Source organism: Dermacentor variabilis, chromosome 4, assembly GCF_050947875.1.
Source record: "Dermacentor variabilis isolate Ectoservices chromosome 4, ASM5094787v1, whole genome shotgun sequence".
NCBI classification, from domain to species: domain Eukaryota; kingdom Metazoa; phylum Arthropoda; class Arachnida; order Ixodida; family Ixodidae; genus Dermacentor; species Dermacentor variabilis.
Window position 1 is genome coordinate 79,196,209 of NC_134571.1, and position 24,812 is coordinate 79,221,020.

General features: G+C 39.9%; 2 protein-coding genes across 6 annotated transcripts in view; both read right to left on the reverse strand.

Moving 5' to 3' along the window:
* Window positions 1–3,768: 3,768 nt before the first annotated feature.
* On the reverse strand, window positions 3,769–4,938 carry LOC142579402 (mediator of RNA polymerase II transcription subunit 22-like). Its single transcript, XM_075689542.1, has 2 exons — window positions 4,354–4,938; window positions 3,769–4,045 (listed from the first exon to the last, which is right to left on the reverse strand). The coding sequence occupies exons 1-2, from the start codon at window positions 4,561–4,563 to the stop codon at window positions 3,827–3,829; spliced, it is 429 nt and encodes a 142-aa protein (XP_075545657.1). The 5' UTR covers window positions 4,564–4,938; the 3' UTR covers window positions 3,769–3,826.
* Window positions 4,939–6,548: 1,610 nt separating this feature from the next.
* The window catches only part of Rab3-GEF (Rab3 GDP-GTP exchange factor), a 128,515-nt gene continuing 110,251 nt past the window's right edge, over window positions 6,549–24,812 (reverse strand). For all 5 annotated transcript variants that reach the window (XM_075689544.1, XM_075689545.1, XM_075689548.1 and 2 more), the window contains 3 exons: window positions 10,981–11,053; window positions 10,574–10,620; window positions 6,549–6,856 (listed from right to left, as the gene is read on the reverse strand). In XM_075689544.1, coding sequence (XP_075545659.1) covers window positions 6,779–6,856; window positions 10,574–10,620; window positions 10,981–11,053 — 198 coding nt within the window. In that variant the 3' untranslated portion in view covers window positions 6,549–6,778. The remainder of the gene's footprint in view (window positions 6,857–10,573; window positions 10,621–10,980; window positions 11,054–24,812) is intronic.

Here is a 24,812-nt window from a genome sequence, read left to right on the forward strand (position 1 = left end):
CTTTGTCTGCATCTGCGCACTTGCACAGAGTAGCAACATGGCGGCGCCCTTGTGGTTACAGATTTGAATTCATGGGTGCTACAGGGAGCTTTCCCTCTAGAGTTGGCTATGTTAGCTCTATGTAGTCAAGTAAGGGTCGAGTGCTCATGCATATCCTCATGTGCTGGGGAAATGTGTGCTACAGTTCCATGCAGCTCACGCAGACTTGCAGTGACATGACGAGCATGGTACGCAGGCCAACTTTAACCCCCGTATTCAGAAATGCATCTTACCTTGGAACCTATGCTTGACTTCATCTAAATGACAACTGGCGTGAATGTGTCCAAGACGCTCGTTGTGTTCCCATCGGCGCGTTCACGAGAGGCGTCATTTGGGTCAAGTCAACCATGAACTCCAAGTCAAGATGAATTTCTGAATACGGGGCTAAAAATTGATCTCGCATATAAAAAAATAGAAGATAAGACGCTAACGAACAGGTCTATCTAATTTGGCCACCTCAATGTGCATGAACTACAATTGTGTGTTACTTACCAGTATGAGAGAGCGCATCATGTGACAGCAACTTTGAGAGCGCATCACATGAAGATCAATTTTTGTGCAAAAATATTTTGGGAAAAGACTGCAAGCCAGTAAATACAGCCACGACTATTCATAGCAAAATCCGCGATGGTCGAGCAACATGTGTGTAGCATTAGTAGTAAACATTATTTAATGTGTGACTCTTGGCATGGAATGACCCATTCACCACTTTTACAAACAGGACATGCTACATCAGTTGGAATTGTTCCTATATTTTCAAGCCTCCATTTCTTCCTAGTGGCAGTGCAAATTCTGCCCAATCTTTAGCAGGATAGTTTGGAACTTCATATGCTAAGCCAGTTTTACATTTCCAACCAAAACAGGGGCTATGAGGGATGCTGTAGTGAAGGGCTAAGAATTTTGATCATCTGAGGTTCCTGAACGTGCCTCTAAAGTTTGGCACAAAAGTCTTTTTGCATTCCACCAGCATTAGAATGCTGCCATCAAAGCTGACAATCAAACCCAGGTAAAACTTCATGCTCAGCAGCAGTTTGTCATGGCCACTGCAGAGAATACATATGCGAAGCGTGTACCAGTCTTCTTACACAACTGGTTCTTTGACTAACGTTTCTTTTGCTCTTGTTGCTAGCACATAACCAGTTGAATAAGTGTTGCCCAAAATATCCCTCTTTCTGGGTCCATTCCCAGTATTTATCAGAAAACAACACGGAATATTGTATCAGCTGCTAGAGTTCATGGGGCATGAGGGTCCTAAAAAGTGAAGTTCTCCCGGCATTACATTGTACATGAATCATTGTTCACCACAGGCTGTAATCTGTCCACACAACTCTTGCAAGTACTTGCTCAACAAATGATTGGTACTCATTCCATGACACTATATCTATTCAGTACGCTTGGCCTGGGTGCATGAAAATCTGACATAACGACAACATGCTGCCTTGACTGAGTTGAAGGCACACAAATATTTATAAACATTATGAGATCAATAAATAGTTCAAAATAAACATGCTTATTGATTGATTAGGTCATGCTGTCATGAACATATCCGTTATATATTACACCTCCAAGCAAGGAATGCACCGTCTTACTGAAAACATGGCATGCCCTTTCCTACAGCCATTTTAAATTGCTATCATATTTTCAGTAAAACAGTGATGCAGCTGCTGAAAATGACCTGCTTTGGCTTTCCACAAAAATAACATTGAAGAAGCTGACAGCTAATTTTAATAACTTAATTCTGTTCAGCACGATCGAAAACATTTATGAATTTTATTGGGCATAGACTGCTGGGAGAGTTACGGTGACATGCATAAAAGGTTAATCTATGAATGCTTGCAGATTTAACAAAAGAATTCATATTAATCTTGTATAATGTCTGTGACATGTATGTAACAGGTATTTCCAATAAGTTGTTTTCTAATATACAGAAGTTTCTTGTCTTGCCAGAGATTTTATTATATCCCGGTGCCACCTTAAAAGTGCAGATGTGGTGCTAGCTGGATGTTGACAGATGTTTATAGAGATAACTGGCAAGGCAAGTGAGTAATAACAATAATCATGAAGGCAACTGGAAGGGGAAAGCAGAAGAAGCACACACGGAACAAACAAGCTAAAATGCCACAGCAAAAATAATTATCACAGGGCTGCACCCAGTATGGTTTGATACTGCTTGGAATTTTCAAAATATCCAATTCAGAAAACAGTAAGACAGAGTGAGAAACCCAATGTTAACAGAGAACACGTTTGATGAAATGAGTGCACTAGACAGCAATTACGGCGCTTAGTACATTGATGTGACGGCACATGGTATGTAAGCAGTTTTAATGACTGTTCCTCACTGCTGACTACTGCACCTTTTTGTGCAACTTTTCCTGCCAACTAAAAGTATAATTTTCTGTTTAATACCATGGCAGTTTCCATCAGTTTGATGATGAAGCATATATTCATTACCTCATGAACAAAGGCTTGAAAATTTTGTCATTTTTTTCCATTAATATACTTTTCTACTTTGTGTTCACACTACACTGGCAGTCACATAAAAGAAATCGCAACACAAATCTATGCATACCTGTATCCAGCAATTAGCACCTAGCCTCTTGGCTTTGAAACAACGGTATTGAATACAAAACCAAGATTTTCCTTGAAGGGGGGACTTCAGCTTTTGTGGCAATTGGCACATAAGCAGCATTTTGACCGTGGAATCGCAGTCTTCTTTCATTATATACTGGATCACTTCATAACAAGAGCCTATCAGGCAAACAACCAAGTCCTCAGTGGCTACCAAATAATATTAATATGCTACATTGATATATCACAAATGTAGAACTGGTGCTATCCAACCTTTAGCCTACAGTGGAAGTTTGATTTGTCAAAAAATAGTGTACAATTGATAGAAATACAGGCGACTCCCAAATGGCGCCTTAAAATTCCTACACCAACAATTAATTGTGTCAATCCCATGCTGAATTGTGGAATTTCTTGACATCACATTTATTTTATTCAGCAATCATTTTGAAGCTACACATACAAATGCATTGGTCCAGCCAGATGACTGTGGCCATAGGATACCTCTAGGCCGGCGTTCGCACGAAAAAGACGTCGCCATTGCCACATAGATCTTTTATTTTTTCTTTAAATAGGGACACAGCCAGCTTTTTACACTACCAAGTAACCTTTGACAAAGACCGTTTGAGAACCTGCATAGTTATGATTCTCGCATGCAACAGCATCTCGCAGGATGTCCAACTCTCGCATGCAAATTCTGCAGTACCTTGTTGGCCTTTCACCATAATCCTGTTAGAAATGTATCGATACAAAGGTGATAAATGACAAATAACTGCATACTTGTGCGTGAACCAGACTGCATTGTTCTGCATATTTGTAAAGCCATCTATGTCCTTTCCGAACATGATGTACTTGATAAACTTTGCATTTACGGCATCGAAGAATGTCAAAATCCTGCGACATTTTGGTCGTTCACAAATCGCTCTTGAATGTTCAAAGGCCAGCGGGAATAGACAGTGCGCGACTTGCTGCCAGTCTTCACTAATGCGGTCACTTGCACACCACACGCAAAGTTCGCGCGCGCAGTTGATGCGCAGACGTGCAGCAGTAAAGGCAGTAGAATAGGCCAGGCCGAAGCTATGGAATTGGTAAACCAGCATAAAGTGGACGAGGGCACAGACACACGTTGTCCGCGCCTTTATCTTGCGGTGGTTTCTTTATTTATTGTTTTTTTTTGACGACCACAACCATTGCTACCAACTGCACGAAATTGTGAAGTTTATTACTTATAGCAGGACGAATAGTACTCTTCTTCAAGGTCGTACAACTCAGCAGCCATGTCGTCTCGTAGTGCCATCAACCGCTGATCACAGTCCATTTGAAAAGCACAGTAGCGCTGGCTGTTCTGGGCAATGGAGTCATTCACAAACGGGAAGTCATTGAGGATCAGGTACTGTTTTATGTCCGATATTAATTTCATCAACGACTCTCCAGCGCGGACCTAAGAAAAAGGAAAGTGAAGGGATTACCACATGCACTTCAGATTTTTTCTTTAAAGCTGATGGTAGCGCTAAAGAGGCCGGACACACGCAGTTCGGTTGTGCGCATGTGTTGTGATTCTCTTAAATATTGAACCTTTTTCAAAAAATAAACCAGTCAGTAGCGTTTCCTCGTCGTCATGTCGTCTTTTCACCGTGTGTCCGTCCTTTTTAGCGCTACCAGCAGTTTTAAAGAATGCATCACCAACTAGCCCAGCACGAAGTTTCATTGAAGGATTGCACCCGTAGAGCCGATTGGTGACGTACTTACAATGTTTGCAGCTCGGACAGTCATTTCATAGTGGTCCTGTATTCCCTGCAGAGGTCTCAATACCTGTCCCTCTTCTTCAAGAGGCACACGCGTAGACTTGATGATTTCCGTGAAATTGTCGACCATAGATTTGATGTCATCCTTGAGTTGTTTGGTGTAAGATTTCAACAGGGCTTCTTTGCTTTGACTAAGTCCTTTTGCTTGAGCCATCTTGCATGTACACTACTCAAGTAATGTCAAGAAGTTGGTCCACTAATTAAGGTACAAGAAACTTTGAGAAGGGACGATTTGGCGGCGGCAAAGCAGGTCGCGCACAAACAGCAGCACGACTCGAAGAGCAGCAGCTTGCTTGCTTCCTATGTAATGGCGCGTAGCTTCAGCGTAGTAGACATACGAGGGCGAATCAGAGTCTTTGCTCCTATATTTTTTAAGCCAAATTACGGCTGCAAATATCCATTCCCAGCGGAGGACCTTTCTTGGACCAGACCGGCTGCATAGAACACAGTATCACGGCTTTATCGGCTGTGTTATAGCTGCAGCATGAAACAAAGCCGCCATGCCGCGTTGGTGATGGCGATGCAACGCGCTCTTATGGAGGAGCATCAGAGCTCTGAGGAAACGTTTTGGCAATGGTTTTGGGCCATATTGGTTAGGAAAATGGTGCACGTACAAATAACATGCACGCAATAATTTTATTTTTGCAGTATTTCTAGATCCGGGTTGGGTTCCCTCTCGTACTCCGGGTGGATGACGGGCTGAGCCTTCCGCTGTTGCTCGTCTCCGAGGTATTTCGTTCTTTATTCGATGGTATTTCTCGGTGACGACTTCGAGCACTTTTTCCTCGGTGCCATGAATATTTCGCTGCGCGTGTTCGAAAAAAAAAAAGATTTTGCGTTCATCGCTACAGAGCTGGTCCAACACCACCTAGATTAGCTAGGTGGTGTTGGCTGGTCTGGCACCCTCGCCTCCCCTCTGTTCCCAGTCTGTACTGTAGATGAAACCATCGATCATTTTTTTTTTCTTATTCTGCCGATGTTTTTCTGCTTGAAGGAAAAAACATCTTAGAACCAACGTTTATGAAACTTAGTTGAAATTTCTCAATTTTAAATATCCTTTCTCTAGGAGCTTGCTTTTTGCATCAGCGAGTCATGTGTCACTTGTGTATTTGATATCACGACAACGAATTTTCGCGACAACGAAATTTCTCGGGCTGTGTATGTATATGTATAATAAACATGGCCACACATCTTCTTATCAGCCACATTTGACTATGTTTATCTTTGTTGTGAAGCTAAAAAGTTTAATATTGACTGAAAGACAAATTAAAGTGGTAATGTACTGAAATACATTACAAAGCTAACCAATCAAAATTTCAACATATGTTTCGGTAAAAGGACTTCTATTAAAAGTTGAAATATTGAGATTTATACTGTGCTTGTGAGACTATATATACTATACATGTTGAAGTGGTGTAGCCACTGGGTCCATTCACACAGTTCACACTGTGAATCCTTTTCTATGGAACATAGGGAAAGGAACATAAGAATATGCTTGCAAATTGCACTGAAAGTGTAGTTTATGTTACTACTTCAACATGCAGCAGGAAATACATCAGCCAGATAGCATGCAGCTGCAATGAAAAGCTTTGTGAGTATAATCTTAACAGTTACAGTTCTGTGTGGTTTTTTGGGTAGTGATCTCAGCTATAGGACCACTGTCCCAGAAGTGTGTCATTTTTGAGACAAACATGAATCAAGCTACTTGCAAAATTGCCAAGGAAGCAGGGATAGCCCGGCTGGGCGATGTTCACCAACATACCATCAGTACACCTTACTGACAGGGAGCTTCCATTTCTTCCTAGATCACAAGGGTGCAATTGGTGATTCTATGTGCCATATTCCCTTCTGCACATGCTAATTTGTTCCTAAATTTTTTTTCTTTGGTGCCTAACTGCCATGGATTCACTATTCCAAATCGGTACCGTGTTAACCAATACAATAAACAAGTAAAAGTTACACAGAAGGTCTGCTAAAGAGCAACATCAGTCCTTTTGGATTTCAAATTCAGTGAAAATTGTCTAATCGGAAACCGAGGTTTGTTTATTTTGCCTGAACAAAAGCTGGTGCTTTTTTGGTAAAATATGCAACTGCATCACACAGTCTGCAGCACCAAAACAAAGGCAAAACTAGTTTGGGTAACATCAATGTGCTTTTATTTTGAAGTACAATAGCATCAGGAGCTAGTCTGCCCCAGACCATGCAACACTCATATTCATGACTCTGGCAAGCCTGAAACTATTATATGACACATCTGTAACTTGCGACAGTGTCCTTTTGCTAAGTATATATATATATTTATATATATATATAATATAAACGCCTTGTTGTCGGCGATGCGAACTCTGCTTCTTGCAACTTTGTAGAGTTCATGGATGACTGGGCCGGGGATCACCAGAAACAACGTATGAAAAAACACAGAGAACTGCATAGCATATATCATTTGCCTGAAAAAGAAAAAGCAAGATTAAAAAAAAGTGACTTCAATGTATGGTGTAGCATTAGAAGGCACAAGAACTCCTAAACATGTCAAATAATGAAATGTGATGCAGCATGCACTGTAGATAACATATGCTGCTAGTACAAGAATGACATTAACCTTATAATTGCGTGAAGTGTTAGCCAGAATTACAGGATACTGTGAACCTGCAACCCTACAATGAGGTCTGCTTTGAGAGCATGTAAAGAAGAGTGAAAAGTAAGACTGATGACTGATAACCTCAAAACAGGTGCTTGATTCAAGGTTTTAGTGAGATATAGAACGCCCTTTAACTCGTTCATTACTGTGAGAAATGTGCTAATTTTCAACGCCATTATGTTTTGTTATTTCATTTCACAACACAATGGTCACAACGTAGATTACGATACATAAATTTATAGCCTGATGACTGGTGTTTTCAATGGATGAATAGCAGTAATAACTGCTCAGACAATTTTTGACAATTGTTATGTGAAACTTCAAAGAAGCACCTCAAGGAACATGAATGAAAGTCATAATTTGCAATTTTTAGTTTTATGTCCCAAGATTAAAAAAAAAAATTGCACTTGGTTCCTAGTTCCCAAATTTTGTAGGTCAGATCACACACACACACACACACACACACACACACACACACACACACACACACACACACACACACACACACACACACACACACACACACACACACACACACACACACACACACACACACACGATTATTATGAGGATTTGTTCACGTGAATACTAGTCATAGTATTGTCCATGCTATGTGGGAAGGCAGTAGCTTTGCAAATGTGAAAATAGGCAAGTTCCTATTGTACAGAAAGCATTTGCTTTTACTCATTGCATCAGGCACTGGTTTGTTTTTTCCTCCATTCTTTAGGCTCCACAAACAATATTTGTCCGGCGAGGGAGCAGGCACAAGCCTCTTCATAACTGATTATTTCATTCAATCAACTTTTATGGGCAAGCAAAGGGTTCTAGTGTGCGTTCAACTGGCACTGGAGCTTCCATATGCATTGTTCAGTTCCTGTATGGTGCTGTACAGTAATGTGGAATGTTGCACAATATTGTACAGTAATGAATAAGGGCACTTAAATAGGCAGTGTTCAAACGTAAGAGCTTGGACAGCTAGTCAAGCTTCGGTCGAAGGTCACTCTATAATCGACTGCACATTCTTTTATGGATGAAAACTCTACACAACGGGAAGGACTGCTCATAATAATTTGTGCATATGCTGTTGAAGTGCTGATGAATAAAAGTGACCCACGAGGGCTAAAATAAAGTTGTACTTGATATTAGCCGAACACAATTATCAAAATAACATGCACTCATGAGCGTATACTATTGTTTGAGGCATCATTAAAATAACCTATATGTCTGATCAGAAAAATGACAACCAGAAAGAAGCTTCTGTGTTTTCGCCGCTGTCATTTAAAAACGATCTTGCTGACTCGACCAAAGTGCAAATTTTGAGTCTTTGTGTTGAAGAAATGCTTGAAGCACTGAAGAATAACCTCAAAGATACCTCCAGTCAAAGTTTTATTTTTTCTGAGCTCCCAATCTGCCCAAAATTGTAAAATCTGACAAACAGCTAAAGTTAAGTCGTCATTTCAGAGGGTGCATGATGTTGCTAGTAGAAGAATTTCAACATAAGTGTATAACATAGCATAGAAAAACTCTTGACCAAACCGATCGATTTCTATAGGTGTAGAAACGAAAGAGTTAATGGCCTCACTTCGTTATTTTTTTTCCTTCCCTAGAATAATGCATGCATCGGTATTCGAATATTTACAAAGGTAACCCAGTTCAATTGTCAGCACAAGGTAAAGCTCAACAAATGTTTTTGGTAGTTCAGTATTTACTGCTCTCCCTGCTGCTGTCCGTCAGAGTGCTGTGGCTTGACAACAATGCATGACATACATGTGACATTAGCTCTTAGAAATGGCTTCACAGCAATGGTGCTGTGCCCCCAGCTGATTATGAAATTGGCGCACAACCAGCAATCGCTCTACAGTACTTAGGCCCACTAAATTTTCAATGCTGGCATTAAATTGAGAAATAGGGTAAGGGGCCACACTAGGTTAATCTTTTCTAATGAAAATGGTCTTCCAGTGTGGACAAGCCCAACCCGCCTGCAGCAGGTGAAGAATTTGTGACACCAGTGTCGGCGTCACAAAATGCCAAAAAGCAACAGTTTCGTGTGTATACAAATTTTACGCGGTAGTATAAAAAGTGACTGCCACGGTATGCACCGGAGGTACACCTCTGAATCCCCAATCTCATGTAATGTGGCAGAAGCTGCGGGTTGTTTCAGTCAACAAGTAATTGGGAGGATTAGCATTTCTGAAAGTACAGTGGCTTGCCCATTAACTGCTGCTAATTCTTCCATTGTCTTTCCATTCATCCAGTATCGAATACAAGGGAAGTAACTGCAGATAATGAGCATGAGCCCTTTGTCTGGCTATTATTCCCTTTAGGATGATTTGAACTGAACAAAATGACCTTGAGAGCAGACAGAAATGTGCAGCAAAACATAGCTTTCTTTTACATTGCCTCAAGTGTGAGCACTGCCACCATCATCTTGCTCAAACGCTGTTAAGGAATGGCATTAAGGAATCCGAGTTAGTGGCTGATTTCCAGACATGAAAGCCTGCCTGCCTGGCTGGAAAGCTTGATAGCATAAAATATGGCACACACTCAGAAAATTAGCATTAGGCCTTGTGATTAGCAATTTCGCTCATAACACCTCGATTTTTTTTTTCTGCAAACATGGAAAAATTCACCTGTAGCAGATAGTGCAACTCCAGCTTTCTCAGGTGCAATACTGGAAGAAGCAGACATCGCTCGCATGACAAATGTCAATGCCCAATTAGCAGTAAAATAGGTTTCACTGTCCAGCATTTCAATTATTTACTTTAGGGCACTAATTACAGTTGAATTAAAGCCGGCAGCAATAATGCCACTTCTCTTTATCAAAACATTTTAGCACCAGTTTAGAAGATAAATTACCGTTGCATATACTACCCTTAAATGTATGTCTGCTTGGGCAAGCAATGAGACTGCAAAGTCAGCATTATTACAACAGCCAGCCACAGTGACAACAAGAAAAGCCTCAACACAGAGCAAAGAAAGAAACTTGTCTTTGTCAAAGACAAGCTCCATTGTTGAAACGCTGGATCACAACTGAGGCTTCCTTTGTTTGCTCACTGTTAATCAATTCAAGTCCTGTCTTCTCCTTACCCCTTTGTCTTGTTTAGACTTACAGCAGCCAAAATGTATTTTGTTTGTGTGTTTGTTTGCTTGCTTGCTTGTTTGTTTGTTTGTTTGTTTGTTTAGGTGTGCTCAAGGGCTCGAAATTTAGGAGATAAGCTAATATTGCAAGGGATTGCTTTTGTGTCTCTGAGCGAAAGCTATAGAGAGGAAGATAAAAGCAAAATCATGAAGAAAGATCAATGCACTTTACCTTTACAACAACCTCTTGCAAGTGATAGCCTTAGGCAGCGATTGCATACATCATATTCAGAGGAGGAGAATGCAGCAAAAACTGCAGTGTGGCTGCTACTTTAACAATGAAAACTAGCTTATCACATGTTAAAATGAATGCTGCACTGTTTGTCATAGCAATAATTTGAAGCCTTAATGTGCGACTTTCATGGAAGTTACTAAGTTACCTACTTACCATTTTAGACTCATACTTCCTCTCAATAATACGATGAGTCTTAGGGTCTGCGAGAGAAGAAAGGCTTAGTTAGGGTCAAGCTTTGCATATAAACACAGATATCAGGGTAGTTGTACCATGAAATTACTGTAGGCACCTTTGTTCAAGTTGCACTGGCACACAAAATAAATTTGCCAGCCTCATTTTGATATAAATAAAACCAAAAAGTATTACTACAGAGAAAAAAAAAAAAGTGCCTGTGCTCCAAAATATCAGCATCATAAAAGAATGTTCATTTTCATATTCTAGCATGCATAGAAAAAAGTCACTGACATGATTTTTTTTCCTATAATACCAAGGAAGGCACACCTAAACAATAAAATTGTCAAAAGTGAATGAAAACCATTTCATGTTTGTTGTGTACTTACTGTATTCTTCAAGTACAAAGATGATATCTTTCTGAGTGTAGCATCTCTTGATATTTTCTATCCTTACAAAGAACTGGAAAAATGAACAGTTTCTCAATATCAGAAATACGAGTAATCATGCAACATCATAAATTAGACGAGTATTGTTTAAAAGCTACATATTTTCTGCACTACGTAGTACACAATAAATATATATATATATCTTCTTTTTTTTTCCCAGGGCACTTAAGTGATATAGTGCATACAGCTAGCTAAGTCAGCAAAAAGAACTAGACATTTTTGTACTAGAGAACAGCCACTTGTAAATTTATGAACATACTTGTTAGAAAAAGGTTGTCTTTTAGTGACTATTTAACAAAGAGAAGCCTAAGAAAGCATGTTCCCATTAAAATATAACGGCTGTCTAACATCTTTTATTTACGATTGTGATGAATACATAAAATGTTCATGGAGGCTGTAAAAGATTTAGAGAGAGGTTTTAACAAAATGTGCAATATGCTGTATTTCCCAGTAATTTCACTGCAACCTGATAACTCAATAGCAATAACTTTGATGTGTTTCTGTGCATTTCTAATACAAAAGTGTATTTGTTTGCCTGAATAAGTGTGTTGTATTTACTGATAACAAGTAGTCTGTTTGGCGTTACGGTCCCATGCATTTAGAGCCTGACCGAATGGTGTAATAATGCAAGGAGGACAGGCTAAAAATACAACAAAACCTCACATGTGATGCAGCAAACAGATGCCGCCATGGTGAATATTTAAAACTGATGGAGCTCAGAGTGCAGAATACACATTGCTTGTGTAGCCACTTCATGATCTTTGCTAGTTCTATTACCATCTGCCTATATTTTTGTTGTTGTTAGAAGCAGACAGATGAGAGATATCTTTGTATTTCACACATTACTAAGTACAAGGTTGCACGTCACTACTAGTAAGTATTTTACTAGGTACGTTTTCCACAGTAACCATGGCAGAGTAAAAAACACCAGATATATACATAGACATCTAGTTGACAGCAAGCTTAGGCAAGATTGACTAGCAACACACTGAAGAACTGTGAGTAGATTACAAAAATAAGTGGCTACTTCAATTCTTCCTGAGCTAAACTAGAATGTGATTACAGAAAGCATTTTGAACTTTCTCCTACTGATTACAGGCAAGTAATTTCAAGCCAAGATGTCTGAGCTATGCTAAGGTGAAAATGCAAGAGCATCTAAGTTTGACAGATGCCACTGAGCAAGCTAAATTTTGAAAAATTCACTGCACAGTATGAATACACAGAAGACCTTAAAGATGCAACATGAAAAGCTGGCACCTGCAATTGACAACATTTATTAAAAATAAGCACTGCACGGCTTATATATACAAGCACAGAGCCAGCATACAAGGGAGACCTGCATGCCTCATCTCATTCACATTTCTTAATTTTGATTAAGGCTACTGAAATTACAACATGATCTATCAGACAAACAGTAAAAAAAAGCTAACCCTTTATTACAATGTATTGCCGAGAGTTGGTTTACACACGTCTTTTTGCTTCTTAATATGGAATGCTTCAGCATTATTTACAGGCTGGCTCTACGTGTGCCTGTAAATGTCATGTATTATTCATTTTTACTTAATGCTGTAAGTTATAAGTGCCAGTAAATCATGCTGTGCATAGTTTTTTTTTTTCGTATATTCATCCCATACACTGAATTTTGCAAATGAAGGTGAGCAGATGAACTTGCTCACCTTTCTACATTTCTCTGAGCAAGTGCTAGAAAGTGAGTGCACATGCAACAAATTAATTGGTAGGCTACAAGGGACAATCTGTTTCTGCATGTTTTATTTCACTGCAAAGCACTAAATGCCATTTAAAAATTCGATACCGCAGACTAATAAAATGCGAATGCCAGCCGCAGTATACGTGCAAATAAAAATAAAAGGAGAGGCCTTGTATAGCAAGCCCTCTAGTCTACAACGTGTTTTCTGGATAAAAAAAAAATTTTCCCCCTGACACAATTCATTCAGTGAGGTTTTGCTGTAAATTAATGCACTGTCAATGTAAGTGCACCGGATTTTACAGAACAAAACACTAATCAAAGAAAGGTTACCAAGGGTTCAAAATGCACCAAAAGAAGAAACAAAAACAAATGGGTAACAAACAAATATCTACAGCTAAACAAGGATCATTTCAGTAGAAGGGTCATAAAGAACATCATGCTCTACTCTTTCTGGTGTTAAGAAACGATGTGTCATGCCAGTGCAGAGTGAGGTGGATGGGTGATAAGACAAAACCGGGTGCATTGTGGTACACACTACATGTGTTGCCAGTTCCCAACCAAACATATAACAAGAGGTCAGGTGAAACACGCAAGAGAATAACAGAAGGCATCAAACACTCTCTACTCGTGGAGTGAAAAGTTCACAAAACCACAAAACTCGCAGTTTCCAGCAGGAACCTCCAAAGTTTTCAAGTTGACATTTCTGCGGAACTTCTGCTAGCTAGATATCTTCGTTATAAACTTGCAGTTTGCTAAAACATATAATGCCAAAAACTATTTTTTATATATTTATTTGCGTAGAAGCTACAAAAATGCGCAATGCTTGAAGAAAACACAAGTATCTCTTACTACTGTCATCAAAAAGGTGTTAACCTTTAGAGCAAGTTAGCATTACTGAGTACTTACTAGTGATCTGTGAAGATTTAAACAAACTGCATGCAAGAGTACAAAGATAAGGATATCATAAGTAACAACAATAACCAACTAACGTGACAGCAGCAACAGTTTCTGAAAAGAATGCACCAAATCCCTTTGCAGCGTTGAAGAGCACAAGGCTTAGGCAGCTTGGACTTGACAATTTTAAGTACTCAAAACCATTTTATTTCTCTGAATTTCATTAAATAGTAGTCCTTCATTCAAAGCCATGCTGTGGCAAGTAATCTGAACTCCTCAGGTTTGTACAGAATGCTTATTTCTGCACCTTCTCAAGTTAGACCCTTTAAAATTCCGAAATCAGCAGTCTAAAAAAGTTATAATAATTGTGCAAAGTGAGGCGCACGAGGGACACTAACAGCTGGCAAGGCTTTCACTAGATCCAAGCACATGCGTCACGACATACATGCAAACACATGCATAGATGTATGGTAGTGTACAGCACTCCAAAGCTCCAAAGCCAACAGAAGCATCCAAAGGGACACAAATACTGTCACAAGCAAGATGGCAGGACAGAAAAAGAAGACAATAATAAAGCGCAGCAGAAGCTGGGGAGTGCAACTAGTCTTCGCAGGCGCCAACATCTGCAAGAAGCAGACACAACCCATCAAGAAGGAAAACTACAAAAGCAGAGAGTATAAAAAAAAGAAGGAAACTAAAAAAAGAAACACAGAAACCCAAATTGCATGGAAGAGGGTGACACCCACAAACCGAAAGCAGCAGCAAAAGAAGAAACTTTTGGAGATGGTCAAGTCAAATCATTTGGTGTTGCTCCAATTCTACAGGAACCAAGCAATATAGATATATATATATACAGTAATAATAGACAGCATCATGCTCTTTTTAAGTCAAGGTTGAAAAAGAGACAGAGAAGAAAGATAGAGAAGGAAGTAGGTTGTGCGTGTGCACCTGCTTATGTGTACCAGTGTCGTCTGCTGCTGCAAGGCTGTCACAACTGCAAGTTGAATGAACCTTGCAACCCACTGGCAAGTCTACTGGCAGTATACTCAGCCACTGGTGTCTTTGAGTGTACATGTGTGTGTATGCGCGTGTTTGCATTGTGTGTATAGAACAGTATCATGGCGTGCAACTACAAGTGCAGCTAAGTATAGCAATGCTGATACAACTATTACTAGCACTAAGCGGTGACTGCGTTTGTAGCAGTAGTGGTTGTGGTGATGACTGTGGTGACAGCCATAGTAGAAGCAGCCCCCACCCTTCTTTTCAGCTCGATAAACTTCCACATACATGAAGACGTGCTCAGCCAAGAGCACCACTACTCGACAGTTAGCCACAAGCTCATGAGAAATGAACGCTTTCTTAGGGCACAAGGCAAGAAGCGTCTTGCATTATCGCTTGATTCTCTAAGCCCTCTACATAAGTTAGTTGCGAAAAGTAGCAACAAGGAAAAAAATAAAGTTGGGTCTGTACCTCAAAGTCCTTTTTCCCCGTTCACGTGGGAGGAGTGGACAAGAGACACACAGCGACATAGAAGAAAGAACCCCAGGGTTGGCGTTAGTTAGAGAGAGGAAGGGGGAAGGGGAGGGGAAAATATATATATGTATATATATATATATACAGGAATGAAATACTGTAGTACATACACGAAAACGGTAAAAATGTAAATAAATAAGAAAAACAAGATGCTGGCTTGGTAGAAATGACAGAGCATAGAGGCATGATGACAGTAAACACTGCTACAACTGTATGCCGTCTTGCTGCTCAACTGGACTACAGAAGAGTCTTGCTGCAAATGGCACAAAGTCTAGAGGAAGGAGGCATCCTTTGCGCATGTGCTTGGAAGATACTACTATGTTTAAGGCTTGAAGCATTTTTCTTAACACCAACTGACGTTTAAGGCCAGCAATGCTACCTGGCACATCTTGGTACACTGTCTCTCTGTCTTCTTGTCTAGCTTTGGTATATGATAAGTTCTTCACTGTCTGTACCAGCCTGCCATCATGAGATCAGGATGCACAGAAAGAAAGAAAATAAATAAAAAGTGGCCAAAAGGAAACATACAGATAGCAAGAAGTAGTTTGCTTACATAAAACAGAAGCTGAAGAAAGCAAGATAGAAAAGGAAAAAGAAAAAAGAACAGTTTAATAAGTGTGCTAAGTAGACAATGATCAAGGATATCTTAGAGCTTGTTTATGGTTCGTTCAGCGTTGAACCATGGCAAAGGGTCAGAGTAAAAGAAAGGAGTGAACACATCAGAAAGATGAAAGAAAAAGTGTGCACATACAAAAAGAAGAGAAGATGAACAGAAGAAACTAGTTGATGAAACATGAGGGATCTGTTATTTGACTTGCAGTAAAACTGCTTTGTATGTGAGAGGCAAAAAGACAAGCATGTTGGCAAAATCAGTGGAGAAGACACAATAATAGGACCATCTCAAAAGTCCCTTCGCTTGCTCCTTTCTTTTCGAACATACGAAAAGATGTTTTTGTGGGGTGGGATAGAGATGTAGGTACGTGTAGAAATATAAGAAATATAAGAGGTGGAAAAAGAGAGGTATACATATATACAAGAGAAGATGGTTATATATATATATATATAGGGGGTAATATGTAGTATGGTGGAATCAAAAGCGAATAAAAGAGGGGGAAGGGCAAATGTTTCAAAAATTGCATGCACAGACCTCATTCCAAGATTCACCTCGCTAGAGAAGAGCAAAAAAGAGAACTGGCTTCAGAAGGCACGAGACTGCTGCAGACAGTACAAGAATTTTTTTTTTCCCAAGCCTTATTATGTCTCCTTCTCACTGTGCGTGCCCCGTACATAGTATCCAGGATGACAAAAATTGAAGAAAAAAAAAAGAAACAAAATAAATGGTGTGCACTGGCAATGAACACTTCCAAAGATTGGTTTGGGCAAAGTACAAAATGGACCATCAGTAATGCTAAAGCTTCTGTGGAAAGTTCTACAGAAAATGTGAGGAAAGAATAAATAAAAGCCACTTTTTTAAAAGGACAGAGTACTTTGCCCTGCCTTGATATGTAGTGGCAGCAAAAATGAAAGAAAAGGGAAATTAAAATACAAAAGAAATTCAGAATGAACAAGGAACTTATGGTCAGAATTGCGCCATCTATCAGCATTTGTGACAAGCAACACATTTATCCAGAACTGCATAAGGACCTATCAGGGAATGTAACAGTAAAAGGAATTTAAACACATGAATGAAAAGAATGCAAGGGGAAAAAAAAGGAGGAGGACAATAACTGCTCTCTCAGAGCAGCACGGGCCAAAATGCGGTTCTGGGAGTTACCAAAATGCGGTTCTGGGAGTTACAATAGGGCAGGAGCAGGGAGCAAAAATAGCTCTGACATACAGCCTCAGTCACCTCAAAAAGGGGACAGAAACTGAAAAATATGAAAAAAAAAAGAAAACGGAAGACGACAGGGCTATCAAGCATACGGCTGCACTTTACAAAAAAAGTAAGCAAATAATGGTTAAAGCAAGCCATAGGAGGAGTTTTGAGAAGGTCCTCTTGACACAACAAAAGAAAAGCTAGAAACTATCCATTGTAGGCCAAGCTACAGTTATACATCAAGGCTGCATACCAAGTTTTTCAGAGGTACACTGGTGAACAGAAGTGTAGAGACCAAGGATTGCGAGATAAAGCTGAGTTTCTCCTCTGCCTGTTAATGTGACTTGAAATTGAGGACTGCAGTCTAAACTTGGCATTTTGAACTTTCTAATGCACTTGTCAATTTCAGTTTATGCAAGAATTACGAAGAAATTCAGTTTTGTCAGTGACCCCATGGTCCATATACTTCTGCTCATGAGCGTATATTCCAGACTGACTGTTATATTAACTTATGCAACTTTGTCATCTCGAGAGTCAGAGTACAACCATAATTTAAGTCAGAGTACAACCATAATTAGTGCCTAGCAAATCTCACACCGGTTGTGATGAGTCACATGAGGCGTGCCCTAACCTGGCCGTAATTATGAAATTAGGTTAAGGGATTGACTTAGAAGAAAGATATTTTTCATATGATGTCTGCCTTCCCTTTTACATGTTTTATTTTTGAATAATACATAGTGCATGAAAGTGAAATCATGACTACTCTGAGACTAGCAGGTCCTAAAGTTTGCTTTGCAGTTTCACCACTATTTCACTCAATCCTAATACAGATGACACATCAAGTAACAATAAATGTCAGACGTTCATATGGTAGTATATATTGACAACACAAATAAGCAACATTAAATGTACACTCTGACACTATGTAGTGCTAAAATTTGCTAAACAGCTTCCCGCAAAATACCAAGTCACAACTTCCATTGCTGTGGTACAAGTGCCTATTAGAGAATCTCAGTAATGCTTTTATTTTCATAATTTCAAGGATTACCACACTCAAGGATAACAAACAATCTCTCTGGAGATCTAGTACTCTCCACACCAAATCTTCCAATGCAAAGCAAATAAAGAGATTGTGACGCTGGTTGTAAGACCAAGACACATAGATAGTGACCCTAGTTATTAAAATATATGGTACATGCTAGAGTGGTTTTACTGTGCACTGTAGATAATTGAAACAAAAAGGCATACACGTTCAGTCACCCCTGCTCTTTTGCAAAGCTTTGGTAAGTATAAGTCTTTATATACCCTGGGTCATGCCACAGATAAGTGCTTTCAGCCTACATGTAAAGGCCAACTTTTAATTAGCCATACTTGTACGCTCATTCCAGGGACACAAAATTACAAAGGTTTCACAATTCAAGCGTTACTTGTTGTACAGATGGAATCCTAGCCCTTGCATTTTGTAACAATGCTACATCCAATGAAATGCAACATTAACGAGGGCAAATGTGGTACACAGATATATAGAGATCAGCTGTCATTATGTCATTTGAATTCTTAATGGAAAAGAAAAAAAAGACAGCTACTTATGATGGAAGCTAATAGCTCTCAGGGGTTTTAATTATAATGTGAAAGCTACAAGAGGGCCACAAACAAAATATTGCAGAAGTCAGATAGCTGAAAATAAACTAAAGTGAATTTTGCTGCACTGAACCTGATTTGAAGAAGACAGGCTTGCAAGGTAACACAATTGTGACTACTAAAAATAATTCTGATGCCAACAGAATGCCAGCTGCTTTTTTCCCCCTGTATTTCACAACAATTGCAAATTAAAAGGTTTAATGGAACCGTAATTACAGTTTACAGATCATACTGATGCTCGTCAAATTGCAATAAACTAAAGTTGACCTGGTAAAACGCATCTGAAGTACAAGTGCATTGAAGGTTCAAATGTTGCTGTAGGAGATTATATGCACCCTGCTATCAGAATGAATTCTGAGTACTACATCCTAGAAGTGAATGCTGTATGGAGGACATAGAGCGTGCAATGAAAAACGAAGATACTGTTTCACCCACTCTCTGTAAAGATTTCGCACACCTTCACCTTTATCACACCTCTTTAATTGTTATGCCATTGAAAGGCAATGGATTCTTTCAGGATGAAAGGTGATAAAAAGTCACAGTTTTGCCCAAAAGTTGAAGCATTGATAGTGATAGCAAATTATTAGACAGCTAATGCAGAAAAGTTAGCAGTTTTATCAGCTGCATAAACTGCTGTAAACATTCACTTATTACTAAATTAATAAGCATGTCACACATGCACAGGCAAACACGAACACATCTCACTCTATGACCGAGGGCACTCACTGCCAGAACGCTGGCGTGATGAAGAGCGGCAGCAGCGGCGGCTGAATTACCTTTCGTGCTGTCTGTCGCTTCTATGCGAACTAGGCACACGAGAACACAGTGCACGCAAAGCCATCCCTTATCCCAGACTGCCTGGCCTTCGAATCCACCACAAATAACCTCCAAAATACGACACGCTCGATGTCACGCTCAGCCGCAACAGCTGGAGTAGAAGAGATGTGCACAAAGCTGCCCCATCCCCACCGCCCGGGGGCATGTACATCTCACTCCCTCCCTTGCGAGTCTGAAGACAGAATGCACCCTCCCAGTCTTCTTCCCTTGTGAAGATGCCACCGCATCAAGCCACCATATTTCTCAGCTCACCCTGGCAAGCTCTCCCTTGCACCTACAGCACGGGGCATGCAGTTGTGATATTATCGCACTTGGCTCACACGGAACATCACGGCGACACCAATGGCAGAAATTCACCTGGAGTGTCAATGTAATTGCTATCGGAATGAAAAGAAAGGGCACGAGGCAGAAAGCTGGTGAAAAAAATGCAGAATGTACACAGTTGTCCACATTATTAAGGGTGACATTTGATTAGTGTGTAGTATCATATATCTGCAGCATTTCTTTTTTTCTTTTATCGAGAAATAGCAGCCAATAAGATGTCTAATGAAGATATATATAAAGAAAAGATTATTCTGCAAATCTTCACACCAAACATAAGTTATCGAAAGCCTTCAAATACTAATGCGACTCTTTCCTTAACAATGGATGACCCTGTACACTTTGAGGCATACTTATATCCTCCAAGCACGCACTAATACTACAGATGAAAGTCGGTACAAATCCTGTGGTTAAAACTACAGCTGTACTGATAACATGAAGCTTACATGTGGTTATGGCTGTGTAGGAAGGTTTCATGACACTGAATTTGTAAAAAAGGAAAAACTGGCAGCAATAGACAAGTTCACAGTCCTGAGCTGTGATGACAGTATGCATCAAGAGCATATCTGTGATGTTGAACAGCTGATAAATACAATGTTTTCCCATTGTCGTTTCATGTCAGATTCAAATGCACCGTTAGCTTTGACTTTATTCAGATGTTCTGCATACACTCATCACTAATTCGGTATCAAAGCTGCAACTCAGATCACTAAATCTCTACAAGTCATTTATCAAAAATCACCTTCAAGTACTTGGGTTCCATCGTGCTATCAATGAGCATTACATTCACTTGTATGCTTGTAATGACATAAAAGAAAATGTGAGCAATTAGTCCCTTATAACAAGCTGCCTTCTTACAAGCAGTAATAGGTTACTTTCATAAAAACCAAGGCAGTATTTGCGCTTTAGTCATAGCGCCACAGTTGTGTGCATATGTGCATATAGTTGACTTCCACTAAATCGACCCTGACAGGACCGACAAAACTGATCGAGCTAACTGGTGGGTCGTATTAAACATGGTGCAGAAAGAATGCCAAAACACACCGCAGATTCATATGGCAGTATTTGCCCAAGTCTAACACACCCTTAAATCAAATGAGCTTTCAGGTAACTGAAAATAAACTAAAGTGAATTCTGCTGCACTGAACCTTATTTGAAGAAGACAGGCTTGCAAGATAACACAATTGTGACTACTTCAGTTAGGCAAAAAATAATTCTGATGCCAACAGAATGCTAGCTGCTTTTTTCCCCCCCTGTATTTCACAACAATTGCAAATTAAATGTTCTAATGGAACCTTAATTACAGTCTATAGATTATACTGATGCGCTAAGACATGTACCTTAGATACCGTCTTAGATACTCTTTGGGTTTATTGTATTTTGTTGTAGCGCAAGCTAAACAAGGACAACAAAAAGGCACCCCTTATCTTATTTTGTTGTAGCTTGCTCTACAAAAAAATAAGATACGCAGTACCAACAAGCCCCTATAGCTATCCTCATCGACTCTTTGGGTATCTTGTATTTGTATCATATGTCTGGCAAGATGTGTATCAGTATCTGCATTTCCGATACATGAAATAATGTATCATGTATCTTAACATACAAGATACTGCTATCCCAACGTCACCATGCAGATAGTCACCATCCAGCATCACAGATATTAAATCATCTCTAAATTTAAGCTCACTTGAAAAGCGAAGACTTGTCACCCTGCTATGTCACTTTCACAAGCTATATCACTATCCTTCGCCGTTCACAGAATCTCATATCAAACCAGCACATTGCATTTTCCCCCAATTAGACCACTGCCTCAAAGTGCAGCCCAAGATAGCTCACACCAAACTTATGTGCGTTCACCATTGTTCCTTGCAATTTATCATTGGAATAAACTACCTGCAGAAATTGTTTCCGAAAATAATTACAATGCATTTGTGAACAAACTGAAGTGCTTACTCTGTGCTGGTCCTTAATAGATTATTATCAGAAGTGTATTCTTTTTTACATTGTCTTGGGCATTGTGGTCCATGTGTGCGCATGTTCTCAAATATTTGTTTTATCCAGATATGTTCCCTGTTTTCCTGAGTGCATGTTTGTTTATGCTTTTCTGATTTTTCACTGTGTTATGCAATATGATCACTTTATTGGTTTTTTTTAACCCCCTATGTAATGCCTGTAAAGGACCTTTAGGGTACGTGAATAAAAAAAAAAAAAAAATGTTGGCTGAACTCCACTCCTCAAGCCGATACTGATGCGACTAAGACACCTGAATAAAACGAAAGGCAGCAACATTCTTTTATCTTTCGGCCAGGGCCCTCCAGCCAGGGCAGGCGATGAGGTCTGCGTGTCCCTATTGGTGGAGCGGGGTCACATGGTGTCGCTCATGCCCCCTTGACAAAAACAAGCACCTTTTGCTTTCTTGATTTTTGTTTTGTTTTTATTTGTGTCACTGCCACGACAATTGCTTGTAGCCATCATACTGTGCTGCGTAAGCCAATCCGTGCGGCATCTTTCACGCAAATTTTGATGCCACTTGGCACCATTATCGAAGTTTCTCTTAAGTGGTGCTTTGTTACGAAGTCTGAAGAATGCAAGAGTCAGGTTGTCTTGTGTCTAGTGGCTTTCACACATTGTTTTGGAATGAAAGTATTATACTTTGAGCAAGAAAGACAAAGCTCTTGAAATACTAACAGACATTTCATTCAAATGAAAAAATGTTGGTCGGAGCTAAGAAATTTCAAAGCAAACATTTTTGTGCATATGCATTCACTGCTACATTATATAGATCTATAATAAGAAATTTGCAAACCTATTACCTAATTACCTGCAAACCTAAGATACAAGTGGACAGTATCGTATCAAATACTACAATAATTGCAGTAGTATCTAGTATCTGTATCTCAAATACTTGTTGCCCGAGTACCTTGTACTAAGTCATGATACATTTACAAAGTATCTTTGGCCAGCCCTGGGGCCTGACAATTGCATAGTTTGCTTGTTATCAGTCTTTAAACAGCACCTAAGCAGATGATTTGTGCATCTGGTGGCTGTCGGTATGATTTAGGCTCAAGCACACCTGCTCCGAGATTTTTCAGCCCGTCGTGGGCAGCTGCAGACGCTGTTTTACTTTGCTGGTCATGCGTTACTTCCAGCGAGTGGTAATGGTGGCTAATGGTGGCATTTACTTGCAGTTTCAGTATCAAAAAGCAGCTATTTTTGCAAGCTTTTGGCGACACTTCTGTTTGTATTTCAAATGTCAAATTTTGAATGAGGCTCCTCTACATCTATACTACCTTAAACTAGGCTTTTTGGCCTAGTTTGGCCTTCAAGCCTCAGAAAAGATGAGGTTTATAGCAATTAAAAAATTTGAATCTCTTAGGGAAAGAAAGCTGCAATAAAGTTCTGTTGCGCAGGCATTAACTGCAGTTTCTTTGAAATGACATAATGTCATCAGCAAAATACGACTAAACAAATACTGGTGAAACTGCGAACGTTTGTATACTTGCCAGGAGTTTCCTTTCAGACACTCAGTTGTAGCCTCAGCTTGACAAAGTGCATTTATGATAAGACAGATGCTCAAAAGTGTTTTACACACTACTGCTCTTGTGATAGGCATGCACTATTTGCATGGTATTTTGTCATACTAAGAGAACATGGTGAACAACATACAACAAGTTTTTCTAATACAATCAATTCTAGATATATATCTAAATTGAAGGGGCTTATGAAATATTTTGATATATAGATAACTTGAAACAGAAAATATGCCTATCTGAGAACTGCGTACATCTTGGACAGTTTCCTGTGATTATGAAAAGCGGGAATTTACTAATTTGTTTCTCCAAGGGCGTGCCAAGCACACCAAAATTTGCTTATTTTTTGCACATGAATGCTGTAAATCACTTATTCTGCTTTATGGTCTTTGATCTACTGATTGCAATGCTAACCTAAAAAGCTACATTACCCAACCTGCAAGATTGCGGTGCAACTCGTGCACGTCATAGTGCTTGCTATGCATTTCTATCCAGTATAAGGTAGAAATGGACACAGTATGGAAGCAGGCCAGCCTGTATGGATATATGGTGTGCCACCTCCAGCGCACTCGTACTACAAATCACATGTGAATGTGTCCTGTGTGTCAGGTTTTTGACCAAGTGTCATACGTTAGTAGGTTATACAGTTAAACCTCAATATAATGAACTTTAATATAACTAACTTCTTGATACAACGAAGTATAACTTTTCATAAGCTCTTGTCACCATGTATTTCGAGCCTCAATATAACGAAACTTCACTGCCGCCTCAAATGAATGCCAAGACAATAAATGGAAACATCCGCAGACTCAGAGGGTCAAATGACTGAATTACAAGCGGCTGCTTGCAAACGCACCTCTCCAATTGTACGCCGCGCGACAAGAGTGATCGCCCAAGCGGAGCCACATCATGTTCCGTATAAAGTACAAGTGCGATAAGATACTATCGCACCTCGCACACTGTTGGCTTTAAGTGCAAGTGAAAGTGTGCGAGGGCGAGACAAGAAAGACGGTGGCTTCATAAGCGCCACCTTCCCATGCAAAAAAAGGGAAAGAGGGGGAGGGAAGCGAGCTCGCGGTAATGCAATCAAGCGCACACGACAGGGCCGAGGGGGGGAGTGTAGTGAGAGGCAAGTTGGCGCGCGTCTTGATTCCCAGCTACCATCTCAGCCATAGCTGCGCATGGCTGTAAGCGTGGCTGAGTGCATACACAGCCACCCACCCTGCTTTAGAGGTAACCTGCCGTGTGTGCAGATTGCGTGTGCCAAGACGTCGTGGTACCAAGTTAGCTGTCTTACTGCGTGTTTATTATTGGAGGTTGTGTAATCTCGAGTTTCAGTAACCCACTGGAGCGAAAGGCAGACGAAGCATTTGCTAACTGCTGCCAGTGCTTTTCCTGATAGCGTTGTTCCAGTGCAGGCGACACTATCAGCCGTGGGGATGAAGTGCATGTGAAAGCGAGGCTGGCTTCACTTAATTTGTATTGCCGAGAA

Excerpts from the sequence above, each read along its gene's own strand:
- LOC142579402 (XM_075689542.1), bottom strand. The coding sequence starts at position 4,563 with ATGGCTCAAGCAAAAGGACTTAGTCAAAGCAAAGAAGCCCTGTTGAAA. Across the intron at positions 4,046-4,353 it reads CTGTCCGAGCTGCAAACATT|GTCCGCGCTGGAGAGTCGTT; the intron begins GTAAGTACGTCA and ends CCTTTTTCTTAG.